The 20706-nt window shown below is 45.8% G+C and overlaps 1 protein-coding gene across 3 annotated transcripts in view; it reads left to right on the forward strand.

Moving 5' to 3' along the window:
* DPYD (dihydropyrimidine dehydrogenase) overlaps positions 1 to 20706 on the forward strand; it is a 647138-nt gene that overhangs the window by 398954 nt on the left and 227478 nt on the right. For all 3 annotated transcript variants that reach the window (XM_064147329.1, XM_064147330.1, XM_064147331.1), the window contains one exon: positions 2724 to 2888. In XM_064147329.1, the coding sequence (XP_064003399.1) occupies positions 2724 to 2888 (165 nt within the window). The remainder of the gene's footprint in view (positions 1 to 2723; positions 2889 to 20706) is intronic.

A 20706-nucleotide genomic window follows, 5' to 3' on the forward strand; every position in this document is an offset into this window, starting at 1 on the left:
GGGAAATTAGGGATTACTGTGTACAGCTCTGGAGCCCCCAACAGAAGAAGGACATGGAACTGCTGGAGACAGTCCAGAGTAGGCCATGAAGATGCTCAGAGGGCTGCAGCAGCTCTGCTATGAGGACAGGCTGAGAGAGTTGAGGCTCTGCAGCCTGGAGAAAAGAAGGCTTCTTTTAGGAGACCTTGGAGTAGCCTTCCAGTACCTGAAGGGGGCTGCATGAGGGTTTTAGAGGGACTATTTACAGGGTATTGTAAAGATAGGATGAGGAGGAACGGGTTTAGAGTGGCAGAGGGAATATTTAAACTGGATGTTAGGAAGAAGTTCTTCAGTATGAGGGCAGTGAGACACTGGCATAGGTTGCCCAGGGAGGTGCTCAAGGCCAGGTTGGATGAGGCCTTGAGCAACCTGTCCTAGTTGTCCCTGCCTGTGGCAGGAGGTTGTAACTAGGTGCTCTTTGAGGTCCTTTCCAAGCTAAACCATTCTATGAGTCTATGATACCCACATTCCAGCCTTCTTAGGCCTGAAAATAGAACAAGTGAGGAGATTGCTTTGCATGATTTGCAGCTCTGCAAATGGACACATGTCAGTTTCTCAGTGTGAAATATTAGTGCATATTTACTGTGTAACAATAAATTCAGCTTTAGAAGCAGATGAAGATTACCTCAAATTTACACAAAATGTGAAAGAAAAGTCCTTTTATCCTCTGTAACTGCAGCATTTGGCAGATTCCAGAATAAATAATCTTTTGTGGCAAGGGTATGCCTTATCAAACATATGCAGATCAGTGCTAATTAATGCTAATTAAGGTTTCCTGTCTATCTAGTTGGAAAAACGTCCAAATGTTATGAAATCCAGTTAGTGTGCCTATTACCCTAATTGTTTTATATGGGATGGTTCTTAATTAAAATATGTAAATTGACCTTAATTGCTATAAACTAATGGAGGTTCATGTTATCTCACTCAAAATTACAAGATGGTGAGGAGGGGCACTTAAACAAATAATTCTGATACAGTTGTAAATAAATGACCTTGCTTCAAAATGATTTTTAATTGGGAATTGGCAAAAGGAGCATTTTGCCTCCTCTGTTTCTCTTTAGTTTGAAATCATGTCAGGATTTACAGTTCTTTGTTAATAGAGATAAGGTGACATTGCAGCTTAATTAGAACCACTAAACAAGTCGGCGTTGTGTGTGTTTACTGCCTGCTTCAAAACTGTTTGCTCACCTCATGCTGACCTTCATGCTTTACAGCATTGATCTTAGCTTTCACCATTGCTTGGTTTAGCTTGATGGGGGTGCTTTAGCACCACACAGAAGTTGAGGTTCGCCCCAGGGGGAGGAAGTAAACAGGCATACACAGAATTCAGAAGTGAAACGAAATTGTTATTTACGAAAGCAGACTAAACACAAAAGTAAACTGTCCCAGTCTGGAGGAATTGGATTCTCGGGCACAGAATTAAGGCACAAACGGTGTCAAATGGATAGGCTAGCTTTATTGCATTCCCACGACTTACACACGAGGGTAAGGATGGGGAGAGGGAGAAAGTAAGAGAGGTGGGGGAGATAGGAGAAAGAAAAAGAAAGAAATACCCCCACACAGAAAGAAGAGAGGTCACCTTGGAGTCTGTTTGAAGAGGATGGGTGGGGAAGGTTCATTCTGCAGGTCAGAGCTTCTCTTCTTTTCCCTGGCTGCCTCATTGAATATGCATGTTTTTCTGAGAATCATTTAGCGTTTTCCAGGAGTGATTTGCTTAGCCTGGCCCACTGTCCAGTGGTGCTGGGCATGCTCAGTGTGGTAGGGGGTTTCCAGGGTTGAGCCCCCCTTGTCTGGCTGGTTTATCTGAAATGATTGCTGCTATTGATAAATCAGGAGCTGCTAGACTGTGGTTGGGTCAGAATCAGCATCACCTGTCACAACAGGAAGCTTTCTCCTCCCATGTGACAGGAGCTCAGTTCCAGGTGTGGTGGTCCAGAATGGTGGTCTTTCAGTCCATGCAAGCTTAGCAGTCAGGCAGATGTTCCCATGGTAGCATGCACAAACTCATTCTGCATTGTCCTGGTTGGTTTCTTGTCCAGTTGTTGCATTCTGGGGAGCCCTTGGGGGTCTGAGCTTATTCAGGAGGGGATTTTCAGGACAGTGAGTACAAACACGATTTCTCAGAAATTTAGCTCAAAACAAGTTTTTTTCTGAGATGTTGGGACATACTGTTTATCTCAGTCTCTGACATAAACTGTTTATAAAAGGCAATAAACATAAATACATATAACTGACAGTAGCCAAGACCCCCCTGGACAAAGCCCAGAAGGCTGTTTCTAGCTAACAAAATATTACCTCTCTCCCACCCCCTCCACTGTTCTTACCATCACCCAAACAGAACAAGCAGGACAAGCAAGCAAAGCCAGAAGGAAAGAAAGCGGGGAAAGAAGCAAGAAAAGGGAAGAAGTTGTGCTTCAGAATATACAAAAATATAATTTAATTGATTAGATGGTGTTGGGTGATAGGTTGGACTTGATGATCTCAAAGGTCTTTCTCAACCTGGTTAATTCTGTAATTCTGAGAATCTCCATTTAGAACATGCTAATTTAAAGACCTGGCCTCCAGCAGAGGGTTTGCTCATAACAACAGGAGACTTTAAAAAGCCTGAGACATGTACGTGTACATCATGTACCCATCACTGATGTGTGTGCAAAACCAGCCTGAAAGGTTTCACTGCTTTGCAGGATATTGTGACCAATGTTTCACCAAGGATCGTGCGTGGAATTACTTCTGGTCCTGTCTATGGCCCTGGCCAAGGCTCTTTTCTGAACATTGAACTGATCAGTGAGAAAACAGCAGCGTATTGGTGTAAAAGCATTGCTGAGTTGAAGTCTGACTTTCCAGACCACGTAAGTACTAGTCTATCATACCCAGACTCCCCTGTTTATAGATCTGCAAATGCTCCCCTATTGAATCTTTATCAAATAGAATGCCAGTTGATTTATTGTCCTGCAAATTAGAAACCAGACAAGCCCATCCAAAGCATCTTTATGACACAGAATTCTGTGAAATGATGTACTGGAAGATCTGACATAATAACAACTTTCATTATTAATTTAATTTGACTTTTTGTTCTTTTCATTGTTGACCCAAGTGTGAAACATCCTTCTGATGTTTGTATAAGTTGTTGGCTGCTTTAGAAGGAGGAGAACAATGCTAATTTCAAGATAACTTCACTACCAGGACAGTTTTCTCAGAGCCTTCTTGGCTGTGGGGAATATCTGTCTAGGAGGTAATAAACAAAGCTGGAAGCAGTGGCACCAGCTAGCTGGCATAAATGGTTTTCAGTTACTGTTCTAGTACATCAGAAGGAGACTGAAAGTTAAGTTCACCTCAGGTGTTGTCCCAAATGGGTAGAGCTAGAAATCCCTGAGCCTATCTTCTATGTCCAAGTGATTACCTGGCTCAGCTATGAACAGAAGAAATTAATGTTCGTCAACATATTATAAGATGGTGACAATAAACTGGGTTTCTTTCTTATTCCTGAAGCTTAAATGTACACACTGGCAAGTATAAAAATGTTTAAATTAAGTGTATAGTAGCATATATAAGTGTAGAATAAAATTCAAGAGCTGCACATTTAATACCCAATTTCACTATGGCTGGACTGTGTGTTTCTTCCTTGAGGTTCATAACACTTTATTTACTGTGATTGGGCTGCATGGTAACGAAAGTGTGAACCAAAAGATCATTCTCTGATTTTAATTTTATCATAGAATGGTCTGGGTTGGAAGTGACCTCCAAAGCTCATCCAGTCCAACCCCCTTTGCACTCAGCAGGGACATCCTCAACTAGATTAGGTTGCCCACAGCCCTGTCCAGACTCACCTTGAATAGCTCCAAACACCTCCCTGGGCAACCTGTTCCACTGTTTCACCACTCTCGTGGTGCAGAACTTGTTCCTTACATCCAACCTAAATCTGCTGTGCTCTAGTCTGAAGCTTTTGCCCTTGGCCTATCCCTGCAGGCCTTTGTAAATAGTCTCTCTGCAGCCTTCTCAAAGTCCCTTCAGGTACTGGCAGGCTGCTCTTAGGACTGCCCTGAGACTCCTCTTCTCCAGGCTGAACACCCTGGGCTCCCTCAGCTTGTCCTTGTAGCAGAGCTGCTCCAACCCCTGATCATTCTTTTGGCCCTCTCCATCACCTCCATGTCCTTCCTATATTGAGGGCTCCAGACCTAAATGCAGCAGTGCAGGTGAGATCTCATCAGAGCAGGGCAGAGGGGCAGGATTCCCTGTCTCCACCTCTGGCCATGCTGCCTTGGAAGCTGCCCAGGCTGCCATTGGCCTACTGTGCTCCAAGCTCACACTGCCTGCTTATGTTCAGCTTCTCACTCGTCAGCACCCCTAGGTCCTTTTCCACACGATTTGTCCTAGTTCTGGATGCTGCACACAGGCAGACTTTGGCCATTTCTGCTGTGGGAATGGTCTCCTATTACAGTCTTCATTAAAAATCTGTTGCAGCATTTTGTGCTCTTAGAATCATAGAATCAACCAGGTTGGAAGAGACCTCCAAGCTCATCCAGTCCAACCTAGCACCCAGCCCTAGCCAGTCAACCAGACCATGGCACTAAGTGCCTCATCTAGTCTTTTCTTGAAGACCTCAAGGGACGATGCCTCCACCACCTCCCTGGGCAGCCCATTCCAATGGGAAATCACTCTTCTGTGATGAAAAGCAACAGCAACCATTTCAAAAGGAAAATTTTGTTTTTCTAAGACTTAGCCTCTTGTGTGGGCTGAACCATAGCTCTCAGGGTGAACATCTTCTGATTATCCCTCACTATGTGAGTTATTACTTTGGCAATGTGCATTAACCTCCTGCACATCAGCTGTGGCTGCCACTGTGGCGTCTTTGAGGTAATGCTTGTGTGGGCACAAGGGGAAGCAGTTCACAGCAGCAGACCTTGGCTTTGCTCACAGTGATTTTTAAAATGCCCATGAACTCCTCTAAGAACTGTCACAGTCACAGTGGTAAATTGCTAACTGGAAACAGATCTTTGTTCACTGAGTAGAAGTATCTTGGGCTTCATTTTGAAGTATTCTGCACAATTAGAGGTTGTATTTTTCCTCCAATTCCTGTTCACCCCTTTAAAGTAGGTTGTTTTTTTTTCAGGGGAGGAGCATTTGTTAAAACCAAATCCACTGTCTGAAAACCATTGGGATGAACTTAATTAGCAAGCAAAGAATACCATGTTCTCCTCAAAGCACAGTCAAATGGAGATAAAGACACAAGGGGTTATAGTAAAAACTTACCTTGGTACAGCAAATACTAAAAAAAAAAAATCAAAATGTGCATCAGAATTACTGTTGCTGTGTAGAATGATTGATTTGAAGTCATATTTCTCTTACAGATTAAAAGAATATGAGCAAAATGGCTGCCTCACTAGGAGGTGATCCTGCAGCAGCATCCTGTCTTGTGTCATTAGGAAGACACCAACCATAATGTAAAATAATTATTTTTTTAAAAGGCAGCAAAAATCCCCCAACAAAGCCTAGGATTTAACCTGAAATTTGCCAGAGGTTTTTCAAAAGAGGACGACTGGCAGTGCTCAGTGGATAATGTCATGTAACTGGGACCTAGTGCCCTTAGAGATTAGGCACTAGCATTGCCCTTGTGCTGCCTTCACCCCTCTAGAGGGTGGCCTTGTTTTTTGTTGTCTTCTGATTTTATACTTGCTTAGAGTTTGCAGTTATCACTGATTGGCATCCTGGATTGTATTAAAAACAGGGTGGGCAGCAGGGAGAGGAGGGAGGGGATCATGCCCCTGCGCTCAGCTCTGAGGAGGCCACACGTCAAGTGCTATGTTCAATTCTGGGTCCCTTACTGCAGAAAGGACATTGAGGGACTGAAGCATGTCCAGAGAAGGGCAATGAGGCCAGATAGGCCTGAAGCAGCTGGGCTGCTGAGGAGGGCTGAGGGAGCTGGGGGTGTTCAGGCTGGAGAAGAGGAGGCTGAGGGCAGACCTCATTGCTCTCTGCAGCTTCCTGCAGGGAGGTTGGAGCAAGGAGGCAGCAGCCTCTGCTCCTTGGTGGCAAGGGACAGGAGCATAGGAAACGGTTCCAAGCTGCTCCAGGGGAGGTTCAGGCTGGATGCTAGGAAATATTTCTTCCCAGAGAGGGTTCTCAGCCATTGGAATGGTCTGCCCAGGGCGGTGCTGCAGTCCTCGTTCCTGGAGGTGTTTAAGCAGCCTGTGGAGCTGGTGCTTAGGGACATGGTTGAGCCTGTGGAGCTGGTGCTTAGGGACAGTGTTGAGCCTTCAGTGCTGGGCAGAAGGTTGGACTGAGTGAGCTTGGAATATTCTTTCAACTGAATATTTGCTGTGATTCTGTTATTGATTAGCTTCTCACCTCAGCCCTGAACCCACTTCAGGTGATCTAAGGCAAAAGCTGCCACCAGCAGAACTTGCTTCAGTGCCACTGGTAGCAAATGAAATATTTGCAAGGGTCCAAGCAGAGGAAAAAACAGAAAGTATCTGGATTTTAACTGTTTGCCTGTGAAGATCCTCAGAAGTTTTGCTGTTTCAATTTGAGTTGTATTTGTATTTTGAATGAATCAATTTAACATCACTACTACTGTGTGAGGAGTTTGGATGTTTTGTTCTTTGTGTTTACTGAAAACACGCAGACACAAATCCCCTATATGGTATGCAGAACACAGGCCTAAGAGATTTTTTAAAAGAAATGAATTATCTGGGGGGGTTGTGGGTTTTTTGGTTGGTTGGGTTTGTTTGTTTGTTTAAAACCAGGTCCTTATCTATTATAATAATTTGCCATTAAAAATGTGATTGCTTTCCTTCTGGTCCTGTCAGTAAGGTATTACTTCAGCAGCTTGGCTGAGACCATGTAAAACACATCATATTATTCAGTGTTGTTTATTGTGACATTTTCAAACGATGCAGTTTTTAAAATGCTGGGTCCACTACTTTTCTATACCCCAAGAAAACAAACTTCCAGTCAGAGAACTGTGAAAGTGAGAAGAAATTTTTTGTCTGTATTCGTCATCCTCTTTCTGTGACACTGTAGTTTCATTTATTTATATTGGCCTATCTTTGGCATATTCAAACATCTTTCTTAGATGGTTAACTCAGAATCTATTAAGAGCACTGGGCTAAATTTTATTCAATACTTCATCAACAACCTGAATGAGGGCATTGAGGACACAAAGCTAAGAGGGTGGCTGACACCCCCTCAGGCTGTTCTGCCATCCAACCAGACCCGGGCAGGCTGGGTGAAGGCAAACCTCATGAAGTTCAGTAAGGACAAGTGCAGGATCTTGTACCTGGGGAGGAATAACAGCAGGCTCCAGTACAGGTTGGGGCTGCCTTTCTGGAGAACAGCTCCATGGAGAAAGCCCTTGGAGTGCTGGTGGGCAGCAAGTTCTGCATGGGTCAGCAATGTGCCCTTGTGGGTAAGAGAGGCAACGGCATCCTGAGGTGCATCAGGAAAAGTGTGGCCAGCAGGGCTAGGGAGGTTCTTCTCCCCCTTTTCTCTGCCCTGCTGAGACCCACACCTGCAATACTGTGTCCAGTTTTGGGCTCCCCAGTTCAGGAGAGACAGGGACCTGCTGGGGACAATCAACCAGAGAGCCACAAGGGTGACAAGGGGACTTGAGCATCTTCCCTATGGAGAGAGACTGAGAGCCCTGGGGCTGTTTAGTCTGGAGAAGAGAAGGCTGAGAGGGGATCTGATCAATGTCTATCAATATCTGAGAGGTGGGTGTCAAGTGGAGGAGTCCAAGCTCTTTTGGGTGGTCAGCAGCAGTAAGACAAGGAGCAATGGATACAGACTGGAACAGAGAAGGTTTCACCTCAGCATGAGTAACTTCTTTAGAGTGAGTGTGACAGAGCCCTGGAGCAAGCTGCCCAGAGAGGTTATGGAGTCTCCTTCTCTTGGGACTTTCCAAACCCATCTGGATGAATTCCTATGTGGACTACCCTGGATGATCCTGCCTTGGCAAGGGGGTTTGGACTGGATGATTTCTGGAGGTCACTTCCAGCTTCTTGACCTACTAACCACAGCCCTTCTAATCCACGCCCTTCTTGGTCACCAGAGCACATTGCTGGCTCATGCTCATCCTTCCATCCACCAGGACTCCCAGGTCTTTTTCCTCTTCACTGCTCTCCATTGCTCTGCTACTTACACATGTACCTGTTCATTCAGTCTCTTAAACATGCCTCTATATTTACACTACCTAGTAGCTGGCAAAATATTTTAAAGGTTTGTATTATTTGGTAGTCTCTTTGTCATCTGCAGTGGGAGAGCAAGCTTGAGAAGGTTTGAAAGTGGTAAAACATTGCTCTATGGAAAAAATGTGAACTGAGGTATCAGTAAGAAGGTAATGGACACAACTGCCAGGTAGACCTTCTCCACGTTGCCAAAACATTATTTGGTGCCCTGTAGATGGTAAAATGTAAGTGAATTTGACAAAAAACACAATACACAAACTAGTTTGGCTCTGAGTGCATGCAGGAGGTCACAGCAGCACAGATAAAGGGCTTTGAAAGGACACTTAATGAAACCAAATGGATTGCAGTGGAAATATAATTCCCTACAGGGACAACAGATTTTTGTCATAAACAAGAAAACTTTTACTGCAAGGAAGAACTGGAATTTGGGAAGAAGAAGCTAAATTGAGTGGTTTTCAGTATTGCTATATTGGTAGACTGAAGTCTTAAAACTAAAAACTGATCTAGTGGAAGGTGTCCCTGCCTGTGGCAGGGGGATTGGAATTAGATGATCCTTGAGGTCCCTTCCAGCCCTGACAATTCTGTAACTTTTTTTGCCTCCTAACCAAACACAGATTAGTTTGGGCTTATTGATTCCAAGGGGCATACAGAAGATATCAGACTGTCAGCAGTGACAACAATCCAAACAACGCTACAGGCTTGGGGCACTGCAGCTGGAGAGCTGCCTGGCAGAAAGGGATCTGGGGGGTTGTAAAAGACAGGCAGCTGAATATGAGCCAGCAGTGTGCCCAGGTGGCCAAGAAGGCCAATGGCATCCTGATTGGGATTAAAAATGCTGTATCCAGCAGGAGCAGGGAGGTGACTGTCCCCTTGGACTCAGCTTTGGTAAGGTCACACCATGAGTGTTGTGTTCAGTTTTGGGCACCAAAATACAAGAGAGATGTGTAGGTGCTGGAGCAGGTCCAGAGGAGGGCAACGAAGCCGGGGAAGGACCTGGAGAATAAATCTGATGAGGAGCAATTGAGGGAGCTGGGGATGTTTTGTTTGAGGAAGAGGAGGTTGAGGGCAGATCTCATGGCTGTCTACAGCTACCTGAAGTGGCGTTGTGGAGACCCTGCTGCTGGTCTCTTCTCACAGGTAATTTGAGACAGAACAAGGAGGAATGACCTTAATCTGAGACTGGGGAGGTTTAGACTGGACATTAGGAAAAAGTTTTTCATGAAGAGAGTGGTCAGGCACTGGAATGAGCTGCCCAGGGAGGTGATGGAACCACCAGTCCTAGATATGTGTAAGGGTTATTTGGATGTGGTGCTTAGGGCTATGGTTTAAGGTGAATCTTGTAGAGTAGGGTTCTAGGTTGGACTTGGTGATCCTGAGAGGCTTTTCCAGCCTGGATGTTTCTGTGGTTCTGTGACACTGATTGTGTGGTTTAGTGTCAGTATCAGTGTCCAACTGAGAAACTGCCTGAAACATGAGGTACTTCTACACCCTGAAACCAAGCTGAAAACTCTTGTCTTCGTGTTTGTTCTGCTGCCTGCAGAATGTTGCTGACAGCCTCTCTGACAGCCACTTAGCAGAGAGCAGCTTTTCAAGGATGAAACTGTTAAAGATGTATTTTTGTTCAAGGCTTTGTTCAGAATGTCCCTGGAACAGCTGTTAGGAGAAGCACATGAGAACAGATCACTGGATCCCAGGCTGATAAATGACTTTGTGGCATTTTTTGAGGTGTCTTTTTTTTTTTTTTTTTTAATGCTTTGCAGTCTCCTGGAATAGTGTAATTCGTTTTTAAAATATATATATTAGGCATTTTTTTCTTCCTTAGAGATATGAGAAAGGGCAGCCAGTTTTGTTTGAACAAAAAAATGGCTGATGGCCAGGCCCAGAAAGTGGTGGGGAATGGAGTTCAGTCTGCTGACACCTGACACCAGTGGTGTGTCCCTGGGCTTCAGTGCTGGGACCGGTCCTCTTTAATACCTATATCAATGATCCAGGTGAGGGCATTGAGGCACCCTCAGTAAGTCTGCACCAAGCTGGTTGGCTGTGTCCAGCTGCTAGAGGGTAGGGAGGCTTTGAGCAGGACCTGGACAGGTCAGACCTATGGGCCAAGGTTAAATGTATGAAGTTCAACAAGGTCAAGGGCCAGGTCCTGCACCTGGGTCACAACAGCCCCATGGAGAGCTACAGATCTGGGGATGTGTGGTTGGAAAGCTGTTAACAGGAGAGGAACCTGGGGGCGTTGGTCAGCAGTTGACTGAACATGAGCCATTCGTGCCTAGGTGGCCAAGAAAGCCAATGGCATCCTGCCTTGGGTTAGAAACAGGGTGGGCAGCAGGGACAGGAGGGGATTATCCCTCTGTACTCAGCACTGAGGAAGCCACACCTCCAGTGCTGTGTTCAGTTCTGGGTTCAAGGACAGGAAGGACACTGAGAGGCTGGAGCAGGGTAACGATGCTGGAGAAGGGCCTGGAGCAGCTGGGCTGTGAGAAGGGGCTGAGGGAGCTGGGGGTGTTCAGGCTGGAGAAGAGGAGGCTGAGGGCAGACCTCATTGCTCTCTGCAGCTTCCTGCAGGGAGGTTGGAGCAAGGAGGCAGCAGCCTCTGCTCCTTGGTGGCAAGGGACAGGAGCATAGGAAATGGTTCCAAGCTGTTCCAGGGGAGGTTCAGGCTGGATGCTAGGAAATATTTCTTCCCAGAGAGGGTTCTCAGCCATTGGAATGGTCTGCCCAGGGCGGTGCTGCAGTCCTCGTTCCTGGAGGTGTTTAAGCAGCCTGTGGAGCTGGTGCTTAGGGACATGGTTTAGTGTTGAGCCTTCAGTGCTGGGTGAAAGTTTGGACTGGGTGAGCTTGGAGTTCTTTCAATCCAATGCTTTCCTTGATTCTGTTTGCCTTTGATGTTTGGAGGCTTTTTAGTTGGTTGATAGGTTGATTGGTTGTTGGAGTTTTGTAGTTGTTTGGTTTTGTTTGGTTTATTTTTTGATTGCTTTGTTTTGGTTTAATTTTTAGATAGTAACACCAGACTAGTTTTAATTCTACTCCATGGGGGCAGAAATGAGAGATTACAGTGGAAGACAAATGCAATTGGAACTGCCCCAAGAGTGTGCCTTGTTCTTGTGCATAACTTCCAGTGCAGAAAAAATGAATGTTCAGAAAGATTTCCTGAAGTTACAAGATAAATAGAAATAGAGTTGTTTTCCCAAAAACCCACCCCCAAAATTATATACAGAAATTAATTTAGTTTTAATTATCAGATTCAGTTCGTATGAGAAGATCTACAAGGATACCATAGGTAATTTGACTATTTTGGAAGTCAGAAGTTGGAAAAGGCTTGTTGAGCTATTAAATATTAGTGTTTCCCACTTAATAATAAAGCTGAGCCAAAATAACTCACAATCGGGCTGGCTGAAAGGAAAGGGTGGTCCAGCTGCTTCTCCCCCGAAGCCATTGAAGGGTCGTTAGAGCCTACTGAGCCTGCTTAAAGGGTGCTAAAGGTGGGAAGCCATCCCTTGGGGCAGAGCGCCAGGGGCTCCTTCTGTAGAATCTATGCAGGTGGCAGGGGAGAACTCTCAGGCAGGGATGAACTCTCAGGCGGGGGCGAACTCTAAGGCAGGAACCCCAAGAGAGGAAAGTCCCCAATATTTATACCCTTCCTAGACAAAGAGCTGAGTTACCATTTCCTAGGCGCGAAGACCACAGCCAATCCCCAGCCTGATCCCAGCGTGAGCACTGCACAGGGCACCCCCTGTGCTGGAAGAGCCCCTTGCTCACCCCCTTCATGCCTGCAGGGCAGGGGGGTGGGCGGACAGGTCTTTCTATGCCTTTTCGTCTCCCATTCAAACCACAGAGGGAGAGGAATTTAGGGGTATACAGGACTCCAGGACAGGTGTGAACATTTGTGTATTTATGTGAACTTCTCTTAGTCTTCTCTAACAGATGCTCTCGTCGGGGAAGCATAGAATGGCTTAGGCTGGAAGGAACCTCAGAGATCATCTATTCCAGCCTTCTCTGGTTGAGAGGGAAACTTCTCAACTAGACTGAGACACTCACTGCAGTCCAGCCCTGAACACCTTCAAGGAGGGGGCATCCACCATCTCTCTGGGCAGCCTGTTCTAGAGCCTCACCACCTTTGGACTGAAGAACTTCTTCCAAAGATCCAGTCTAAGCCTGATCTCCCTCAGCTTCAAACCCTTGTGCCTTGTCACAGATTTGCTGTAGTAGAGCTTTGATCTGTTTACTGAGAGGGATTGATCAGAGCATCTAAAATTGCTGTAGATCCCCTTTGATGCTTAGAATTAAGGGACATTATGTGGATTTTTTTTCTAAAAGCTATAGAGGAATCATAGACATCACAGCTTTAGTGTGGGAAGGCCAAGACTGGCTTTCTCACTAGATGCATTAGGAGTATTCTTTGTACTTTTGGAGGCATTATTACAGCTTTTACTTTTGATGAGTGTTCAGAGTCCGTGGGATGTTGTGCAGAATACATAGTATTTACATTTTGAGATAGCAGTCACTGACTTGACTCATGTTATAAAATGTAATATTCTGGTTTGCCATTTAGGTTTAAAATGTGAAATACTTGGGAATTTGGAAGAACGTTTGCAATGCAGGCAGTTAGGTGAGGTGAAGGGCAGTACCTTCATCTTCATCTTTGCAGGAATCACATTCAGAAGTGAGGATCAAATCATCAGGCAGCTGCTTTCTGTAAACACCTGCTCTTCCTAGTACTAGTGTGGAGAGCTTTGCCTTTCCACCACAAACCACAGAATCAGAGAATTTTCAGGGCTGGAATGGACCTCAAGGATTATCCAATTCCAACCCCTTTGCTATGGGTGAGGACACCTCATACTGTATCAAGTTGCCCAGAGTCCCATTCAGCCTGGTCTTAAAGACCTCCAGGGATGGGGCTTCCATCACCTCCCTGGGCAACCTGTTCCAGTGTCTCACCAACCTTGTGGTGAGGAACTTTTACCTAACACCCAAAAAATAAATGATACATTATACTCCAAACACCTACTGAGGTGTGCAGCCACATGGTAAGTCAGAGACATCTTGACAAGCCACACCACCTACAAACTTGCACTAAAAGGTTTCTAAACAACAAAGTAAACCCTGTGCCCATGTGGACCTCACTTGGTGCCAGCAGCACCTGAATGCACACTGTGCATTCTCAGGCCAAGCAGAGGACCTTGCTGGAAGTTAGTGACTGGCTTGAGAGCAGCCCTGGGGAGAGGGACTTGAGGGTGCTGGTGGACGAAAAGCTCAGTTTGAGCCATCAGTGTGCTCTTGCAGCCCAGAGAGCAAAACAGAGTCTGGACTGCATCCATAGAAGTGTGGGCAGCAGAGTGAAGGAGGTGATTCTGCCTCTGTACTCCACTCTGGTGAGACCCCACCTGGAGCACTCTGTCCAGTTCTGGAGCCCCTGTGACAGAAAAGATCTGGAGGTGCTGGAAGGTGTCCAGAGAAGGGCCACAACGATGCTCAGAGGGCTGAAGCTGCTCTGCTATGGGGACAGGCTGAGAGAGTTGGGTTTGTTTGGTCTGGAAAGGATAAGGCTCTGAGGAGACCTTCTTGTGGCCTTCCAGTATCTGAAGGGGGCTACAAGAAAGCTGGGGAGGGACTTCTTAGGGTGTCAGGTAGTGACAGGAAGGGGGGAATGGAACAAGGCAAGAAATGGGTAGATTCAGACTGGATGTTAGGAATAAGTTCTTCAGCATGAGGGTCATGAGACCCTGGAATGGATTGCCCAGGAAGGTGCTGGAAGCTCCATCAGTGGGAGGTCTTTAAGGCCAGGCTGGATGAGACTCTGGACAGCCTGATCTAGAGTCATAGAATCCGTCAGGGTTGGAAGGGACCACAAGGATTATCTAGCGTACCCTAGAACAGACTGTCCAGAGCCTCATCTAGCCTGGCCTTAAACACCTCCAGGAATGGGACCTCAACCACCTCCCTGAGGAACCCATTCCAGGCTCTCACCACTCTCATGGTGAAGAACTTCCTCCTCATGTCTAACCTGAATATCACCGTCTCCAGCTTTGCTCCATTCCCCCTAGTCCTGTCGCTACCTGGTAGCCTAAAATGTCCCTCCCCAGCTTTTTTGTAGGCCCCCTTCAGACACTGAAAGGCCACAGTAAGGTCATCTTGGAGCCTCCTCTTCTTCAGACTGAACAGCCCAAATTCTTTCAGTCTGTCCTCATAGCAGAGCTGCTCCAGACCTTCTGTCATCTTCATGGCTCTTCTCTGGATATGCTCCAGCATGTCCACATCCTTCTTGTAATAGGGGTTCCAAAACTGGATGCAGTACTCCAGGTGAGGTCTCAGCAGAGTGGACTAGAGGGGAAGAACCACCTCCCTCGCTCTGCCAGTGACACTTCTCCTGATGCAGCCCAGGATCTGTTTGGCCCTTCAGGCTGCAAGTGCACACTGCTGGCTCATGTTGAGCTTCTTGTCCACCAGCATTCCCAGGTCCCTCTCCTCAGGGCTGCTCTCCAGCCAGACACTGCCCAGTCTGTATTTATGCCTGGGATTGCCTCCACCCAGATGTAGGACATTGCACTTGGTCTTGTTGAACCTCATGAGGTGGTCTTGTGCCCATTTCTCCAGCCTGTCCAGGTCCCTGTCTCAGTTCTAATTTAAATTTCCAGAGACTCAAATAAATTTGATAGAACCAATACTTATTTTTGTAGAGTGCCCTTCCCTCTTCCCCCTTCTTTCCTAAAAGAAAGAGATTAGATGAAGAGAGAGAAAAGGTAAGCACACCCAAATAAATAAATCTCACTCAATTTGGAAGTTAAAAAGAAAAAGTTTAGCAATAACTTAAAAAGGTAACTGAGGTAGGGAAGTTACAAAGGTATAGGGAAGGGAAAGCAAATACAAAATATGTAAATACAACCCGATTGTGATGGTGATGGCTTTGTCTGCCTTGTGGGTGATGGCCACATGGTAGAACAAAGAGAAACAGGAACAGGATGGTGGTGGTGGTAAGCACGGAGGGCAGGGAGTGCAGTGAGAGAGTGAAACAGGAAGTCCCCCTGCTTTCATGGACAGGAAAGGGGAGTGGGCTAAAGATCACCTGGTAGTGTTCAGACCCACCCCTGAGGAGGGGTCAAGACCACCTAGGGTCAGGTTCAAGGTTACTCCCCCTGGAGGGTTAACCCTATACAGTCCCTCTGGTTGGCATCCCTGCCCTCCAGCGTGTCTGCTGCACCACACAGCTTAGTGTTGTCAGCAAACTTTTGAGGGTACCTCAGTGCTACTGTCCATGCCACCGACAAAGATGTTGAACAAGACTGGTCCCAGGAGTGATCCCTGAGGGACTCCACTTGTCACTTGCCTCCACTGGGACATGGACCCATTGACAGCCACTCTTTGGGTGCAGCCATCAAGCCAGTTCTTTATCTGTCTAGTGGTCAACCCATCAAAACCATTTTTCACCAGCTTGGAGACCAGGATGTGGTGTGGGACAGTGTCAAAGGCCTCGCTCAGGTCCAGGTAAATGACGTCAGCTGCTTGCCCCTCATCTATTAATGTTGTGACCTGTTCGTAGAAGGCCACCAGGTTTGTCAGGCAGGATTTGCCCTTGGTGAAGCCAAGCTGATTGTACCAAATCACCTCTTCACTGTTCTCCTGTCTCAGTAGTGCCTCCAGGAGGATCTGCTCCATGATCTTACTGGGCACAGAGGTGAGACTGCCTGGCCTGGAGTTCCCTGGCTCCTCCTTCCTACCCTTTGGAAAATGGGAGTTATGTTTCCCCTTTTCCAGTCAGTGAGGACTTCACCAGACTGCCATGACTTTTGGAATATACTATAATCTAGTGTGAGGTGTCCTTGCCCATGGCAACAGGGGTTGGAACTCGATAATCCTTGAGGTCCCTTCCAACTCTGACAATTCTCTGATTTTACATTCAGACACTTTTATACATGAACTGAAAAGGACACAGTACAAAGGGTGGGAGCCACAAGCTAGGTTGCCTAGATGTTTGCAGAGTCTGTGTCATGGGAGTGCCCAGAATTCTGTACAGGAGAGTTACCTGAGTTCCTTTATCTGAATTTCAGATCTACAAATCACATTTAAAAACTCTCTAAGTTGTTATTGCTGCAGCTTAAGCTTCCCAAGGGCAGCCGTCATGGATGCTTGGTAGGAGGTGACAAAACCCACACAGCAGTTGTTAAATTCACCATATGGAAAAGATCCCTTTCACTACAGAAAACTGGCAGTAGGCCTAGTCCCTTAACATCAGAGGAAATCCTAGATGGAGAGGGAGGATGAGGTTGGAATAAGTCACTCACACCACTTACCTTGCCCAGGAACTAGACCACTTGCTTCTAACTAGTATGGAGTGCAAGAATGGCCAATGACTGCTGTGCTGAGTAGAAGGAAAAAGGCCTTGAAGCATGGGGCAGGTGACCACCTTGGCTTTTGCTCTTTATTCTTCACCACAAGGAAGAGGGAGGATGAACAACAGTACAGAAAGTTGCTCCCTAGAAAAGAGCAAAACTAGAGCTGACATGAAAGAGGAGCAGACACATTAACACTGTACATCTGCCTAGTCCAGGCAAGCTTCCACTCTCCTCCGTGCTGAGGGTGTCTTCATTGTTCCTGACTCTAGTTCAGCTCCATGTGGCCTAGCAGGACATATTTTCCTCTGTACAATGCCAGAAACACTTCTGGATCTCCACTTTTCTCAGTGGATTTACAGCAGAAAAACCTGCCCATTTCTGTAGGCACAACATTTCCATTTGCAGGAGTAAGTGAACAAAAAGGGAGGCTAGTACCAAAACCATTGAGGTGGTGAGTCTTTGAGATCACATTTTCTTATAAGGAAGGAAATTTCCTGGGAAAGGCTTTTCCACAAGAGAAAAAATGCTCAAGCCTCTCTGACCTAAATATTAATAGAGATAGGACTGATCTACGGAATGTGTTGCTGTAGATGTTCACATCTCCGGGCTTAGATGTTAGTTGAAAGCCTGAGAAGATCCAGAAAAAGTCTTCTTATCATCAGCATTTTTCTATAGGAGTGTCTCCTTGAGGCTAGAAAATTAGCAGAGAAGTGGAACATGGCCAGTGAACCCCTCTTTTCTGAGAGAGATCAGGTAAACAGGTATTGTATGCAACTAGATGAAAGCTCTTCTGAAAAAACAAAAATAGAACTAGTAGAAAATAAAGTAGCTCCCTTTGTTGTATGCTGTGCCTTAAAAATGTTCCTTCAGGACATCAAGAGAGACTCACACATAATCACAGAATTACAGAATTAATCAGGTTGGAAAAGACCTCTGAGATCAAGTCTAGCCTATCACCAAACCCTTCTGATTAACTAAACCATGGCACTAAGTGCCTCAAGTCAACTTGGGTTTCTAAATTTCAAGAAGGTGAACACTGATGGCATTGGTAAGGTATTGTAGGGAGATACAGCTGAGAGCTGACCGTGAAAGGCTGCGGGGGGTAGGGGGTCTTGCAGTACAGAGCGAGTGGCCAATGAACTGCCAGATAGAAATCAAATGAAGATAAATGCTGTACGAATGTGGGGTAAGCCAGGACTAAATTCAATAGAAATTAAATGAAGATAAATGCTGTATGAATGTGGGGTAAGCCAGGACTAAGCTCAGATATACAGTGATTGAGCCTAAGCTAAACTGTACAGAGTGCTGTATCTCATCTGGATGCTGAACAGCACTGGAACAAAGCATAACAAACACAGAATTTCTGGGGAAGGAAGAGAGAACAAACCAAAGCCATTACTGGAGCTCCCAGCATAAGAAGGATATGAAATTGAGGAGGCCATAAAGATGCTCAGCTGCAGCAGCTCTGCTATGAGGACAAGCTGAGAGTGTTGGGACTCTGCAGCCTGGAGAAGAGAAGGCTTCGAGGAGAACTTGGAGTGGCCTTCCAGTATCTAAAGGGGGCCCACCAGAAGGCTGGGGAGGGACTATTTACAAGATCTTGTAATGACAGGACAAGGAGTAATGGGTTTAAATTGGCAGAGGGGAGACTGAAACTGGATGTTAGGAAGAAGTTCTTTGGAGTGAGGGTGGTGAGACACTGGCACAGGTTGCCCAGGGAGGTTGTGGCTGCTCCCTCCCTGGAGGTGTTCAAGGCTGGGTTGGATGAGGCCTTGAGTGACCTGTTCTAGTGGGAGGTGTCCCTGCCTGTAGTGTGGGGTTGGAACTGGGTGCACTTTGAGACCCCTTCCAACCTAAACCATTCTATGATTCTGCCAGCATATCCATTTCTTTCATTTCTTTCCCCATGTTTTCAATAAACTGTGTAGTTCAGATTTTTCTGTCTCAGCTAAGGTGAAAGCTGGATTGGAACCAGAAGGATTATAGGTAGAAATGAGCTACAGGAGACACTTTGCCTTTTGGCATTGTGGCTGTGGAGCTCATTCTTGCAGTGTCAAAGATATATAACACTAAAGAAAGGACTGGAAAAATTATTTGGATGAGGCCCTGGAGGGCATCATATGTTGTTCAGAGATTTCTTAAACGCTGGGAGAGATTTTTAGAGAAATATGTCTATGAGATTGCCATGGAGAGCTACTGCTGGTGTGTGCTGGAGAAGGAGTTCCACAATACATAACCCATTCCTGCGGGTTTACATTGCTGATGTGCAGAGCAGAGCTGTTAGATTTGGAGCTGGAGTAGAATCGTGGAACTGTTGGAAAAGATCTCTAAGTCCAATCACTGCCCTAACATCACCATGGCTGTTAAAACATGTCCTGAAGTGCCATGTCTACACATTCTTCAACACTTGCAGGGGCAGTGATGCTGATGCTTTCTTGGGCAGCCTGTTCTAGTGTTTGGCAATTTCTTCCCTACAGTAATTTTTTTCTCCAGTCTCTAATGTAAGCCTCCCCTGACACGATTTCAGGCCATTTCATCTCATCCTATCACTTGATACTAGGGAATCAGAAATCCTCTCCTGCCTCCCAGTCCTCTTTCAACCTTTGGACCATTGTGCCTCTATTACATTGTGACAACCTGATTAGCATGTAACTACAGCACTTGAGCTCAAGCTGAGATGAAGATATATTTTTTTACTAGCTTGAAATTATGTGCTAAAGGTTTTGTAATTCAAGTGCTGTCTCCAATTTACTAAGATTTGAAGGGCTGCATTTCCAAGGCATCAGTACAGATGATCCTATATATAGAAACCCAAGAAAGTCTACTGAAATTCTACTGAGAGCCCATGTCTGTTCATGTGTGTTCCAATCAGCACCCAGCACATATCTGCTTGCTCTCAGCTGCTACCACAGTGATTTTATTGATGTTGTTATTATTTTTTCTTAAAATAATAAAATTATAGAATCATAGAATGGTTTAGGTTGGAATGGATCTCAAAGTGCATCCAGTTCCAATCCCCCACCATAGGCAGGGACACCTCCCACTAGAACAGGTCACTCAGGGCCTCATCCAACCTGGCCTTGAAAAACTCCAAGGAGAGAGAAGCCACAACCTCCCTGGGCAACCTGTGCCAGTGTCTCACCACCCTCACTCCAAAGAACTTCTTCCTAACATCCAGTTTCAGCCTCTCCTCTGTCAGTTTAAACCCATTACCCCTCGTCCTGTCATTACAAGACCTTGTAAATAGTCCCTCCCCAGCCTTCTGGTGGGCCCCCTTTAGATACTGGAAGGCCATTCCAAGTTCTTCTCGAAGCCTTCTCTTCTCCAGGCTCCAGAGCCCCAACTCTCATAGCCTGACCTCATAGCAGAGCTGCTGCAGCCTTCTGAGCATCTTCACATGAAGACAGCGTGATTAAAACAGATATTTCTATAATGTCATTGTGATGGCAGTGCCTCGAAAAGTTGCAGTGGTTTTGTTCATCTTATTAGGATTTGAGTTTCCTTTTGTTTTCCTGTGCAGACTATTATTTAGGCAGAAAAGAAAAGCTCCTGAGAATCCCTAACTGTTTTCTCAGTTTGGCAGGTTACTGAGTGCTGCAAAATGATCTGTGAAACGTGGCTTGGTATCAGCAGAGCATCCCTTCTATCTAGAAACCTCCGCCCTCAGCTGCCACAAAGGAAATAGTATCAGGCCTTAAAACAATCTGTACAGATGTCCATTTCACTCCCCTCCAGTCTGTGCCTAAAATAGCAATAACAACCTCGATGCAGGGCATTTCCTGGTGATTAATGACTGGGCAGGGTTAATGGCCCTCAGCAGTGCCTTGGGCCATCAACTTCTCCCAGCCAGTCATTACTCCCTGGGAAATGCCCTTTTCTGGGTAGTTATTGTTCTAATATCAGAATATTGAAGTTGCATTTGAATGGGGAGAAAGTGACCTTGTGGCAGTGTTAAAAAAATACCCCCCCCCCCCCAAATATCAAAACTGTGTAAATATTGGGAGTGAATGATCCATCCAAATGCAAAGCTGAAGTTTGACGAGAATGAAGAAATTCCTTATTACCTGTGCAAAGCATTTGTCCCTCGGATGCTCTTCCCAAATTCCATTGCCTGTTTGTCATAGGCAATTGGACAAATGACAGAATTTGAT

This window comes from Pogoniulus pusillus, chromosome 8 (assembly GCF_015220805.1).
Source record: "Pogoniulus pusillus isolate bPogPus1 chromosome 8, bPogPus1.pri, whole genome shotgun sequence".
NCBI lineage: Eukaryota > Metazoa > Chordata > Aves > Piciformes > Lybiidae > Pogoniulus > Pogoniulus pusillus.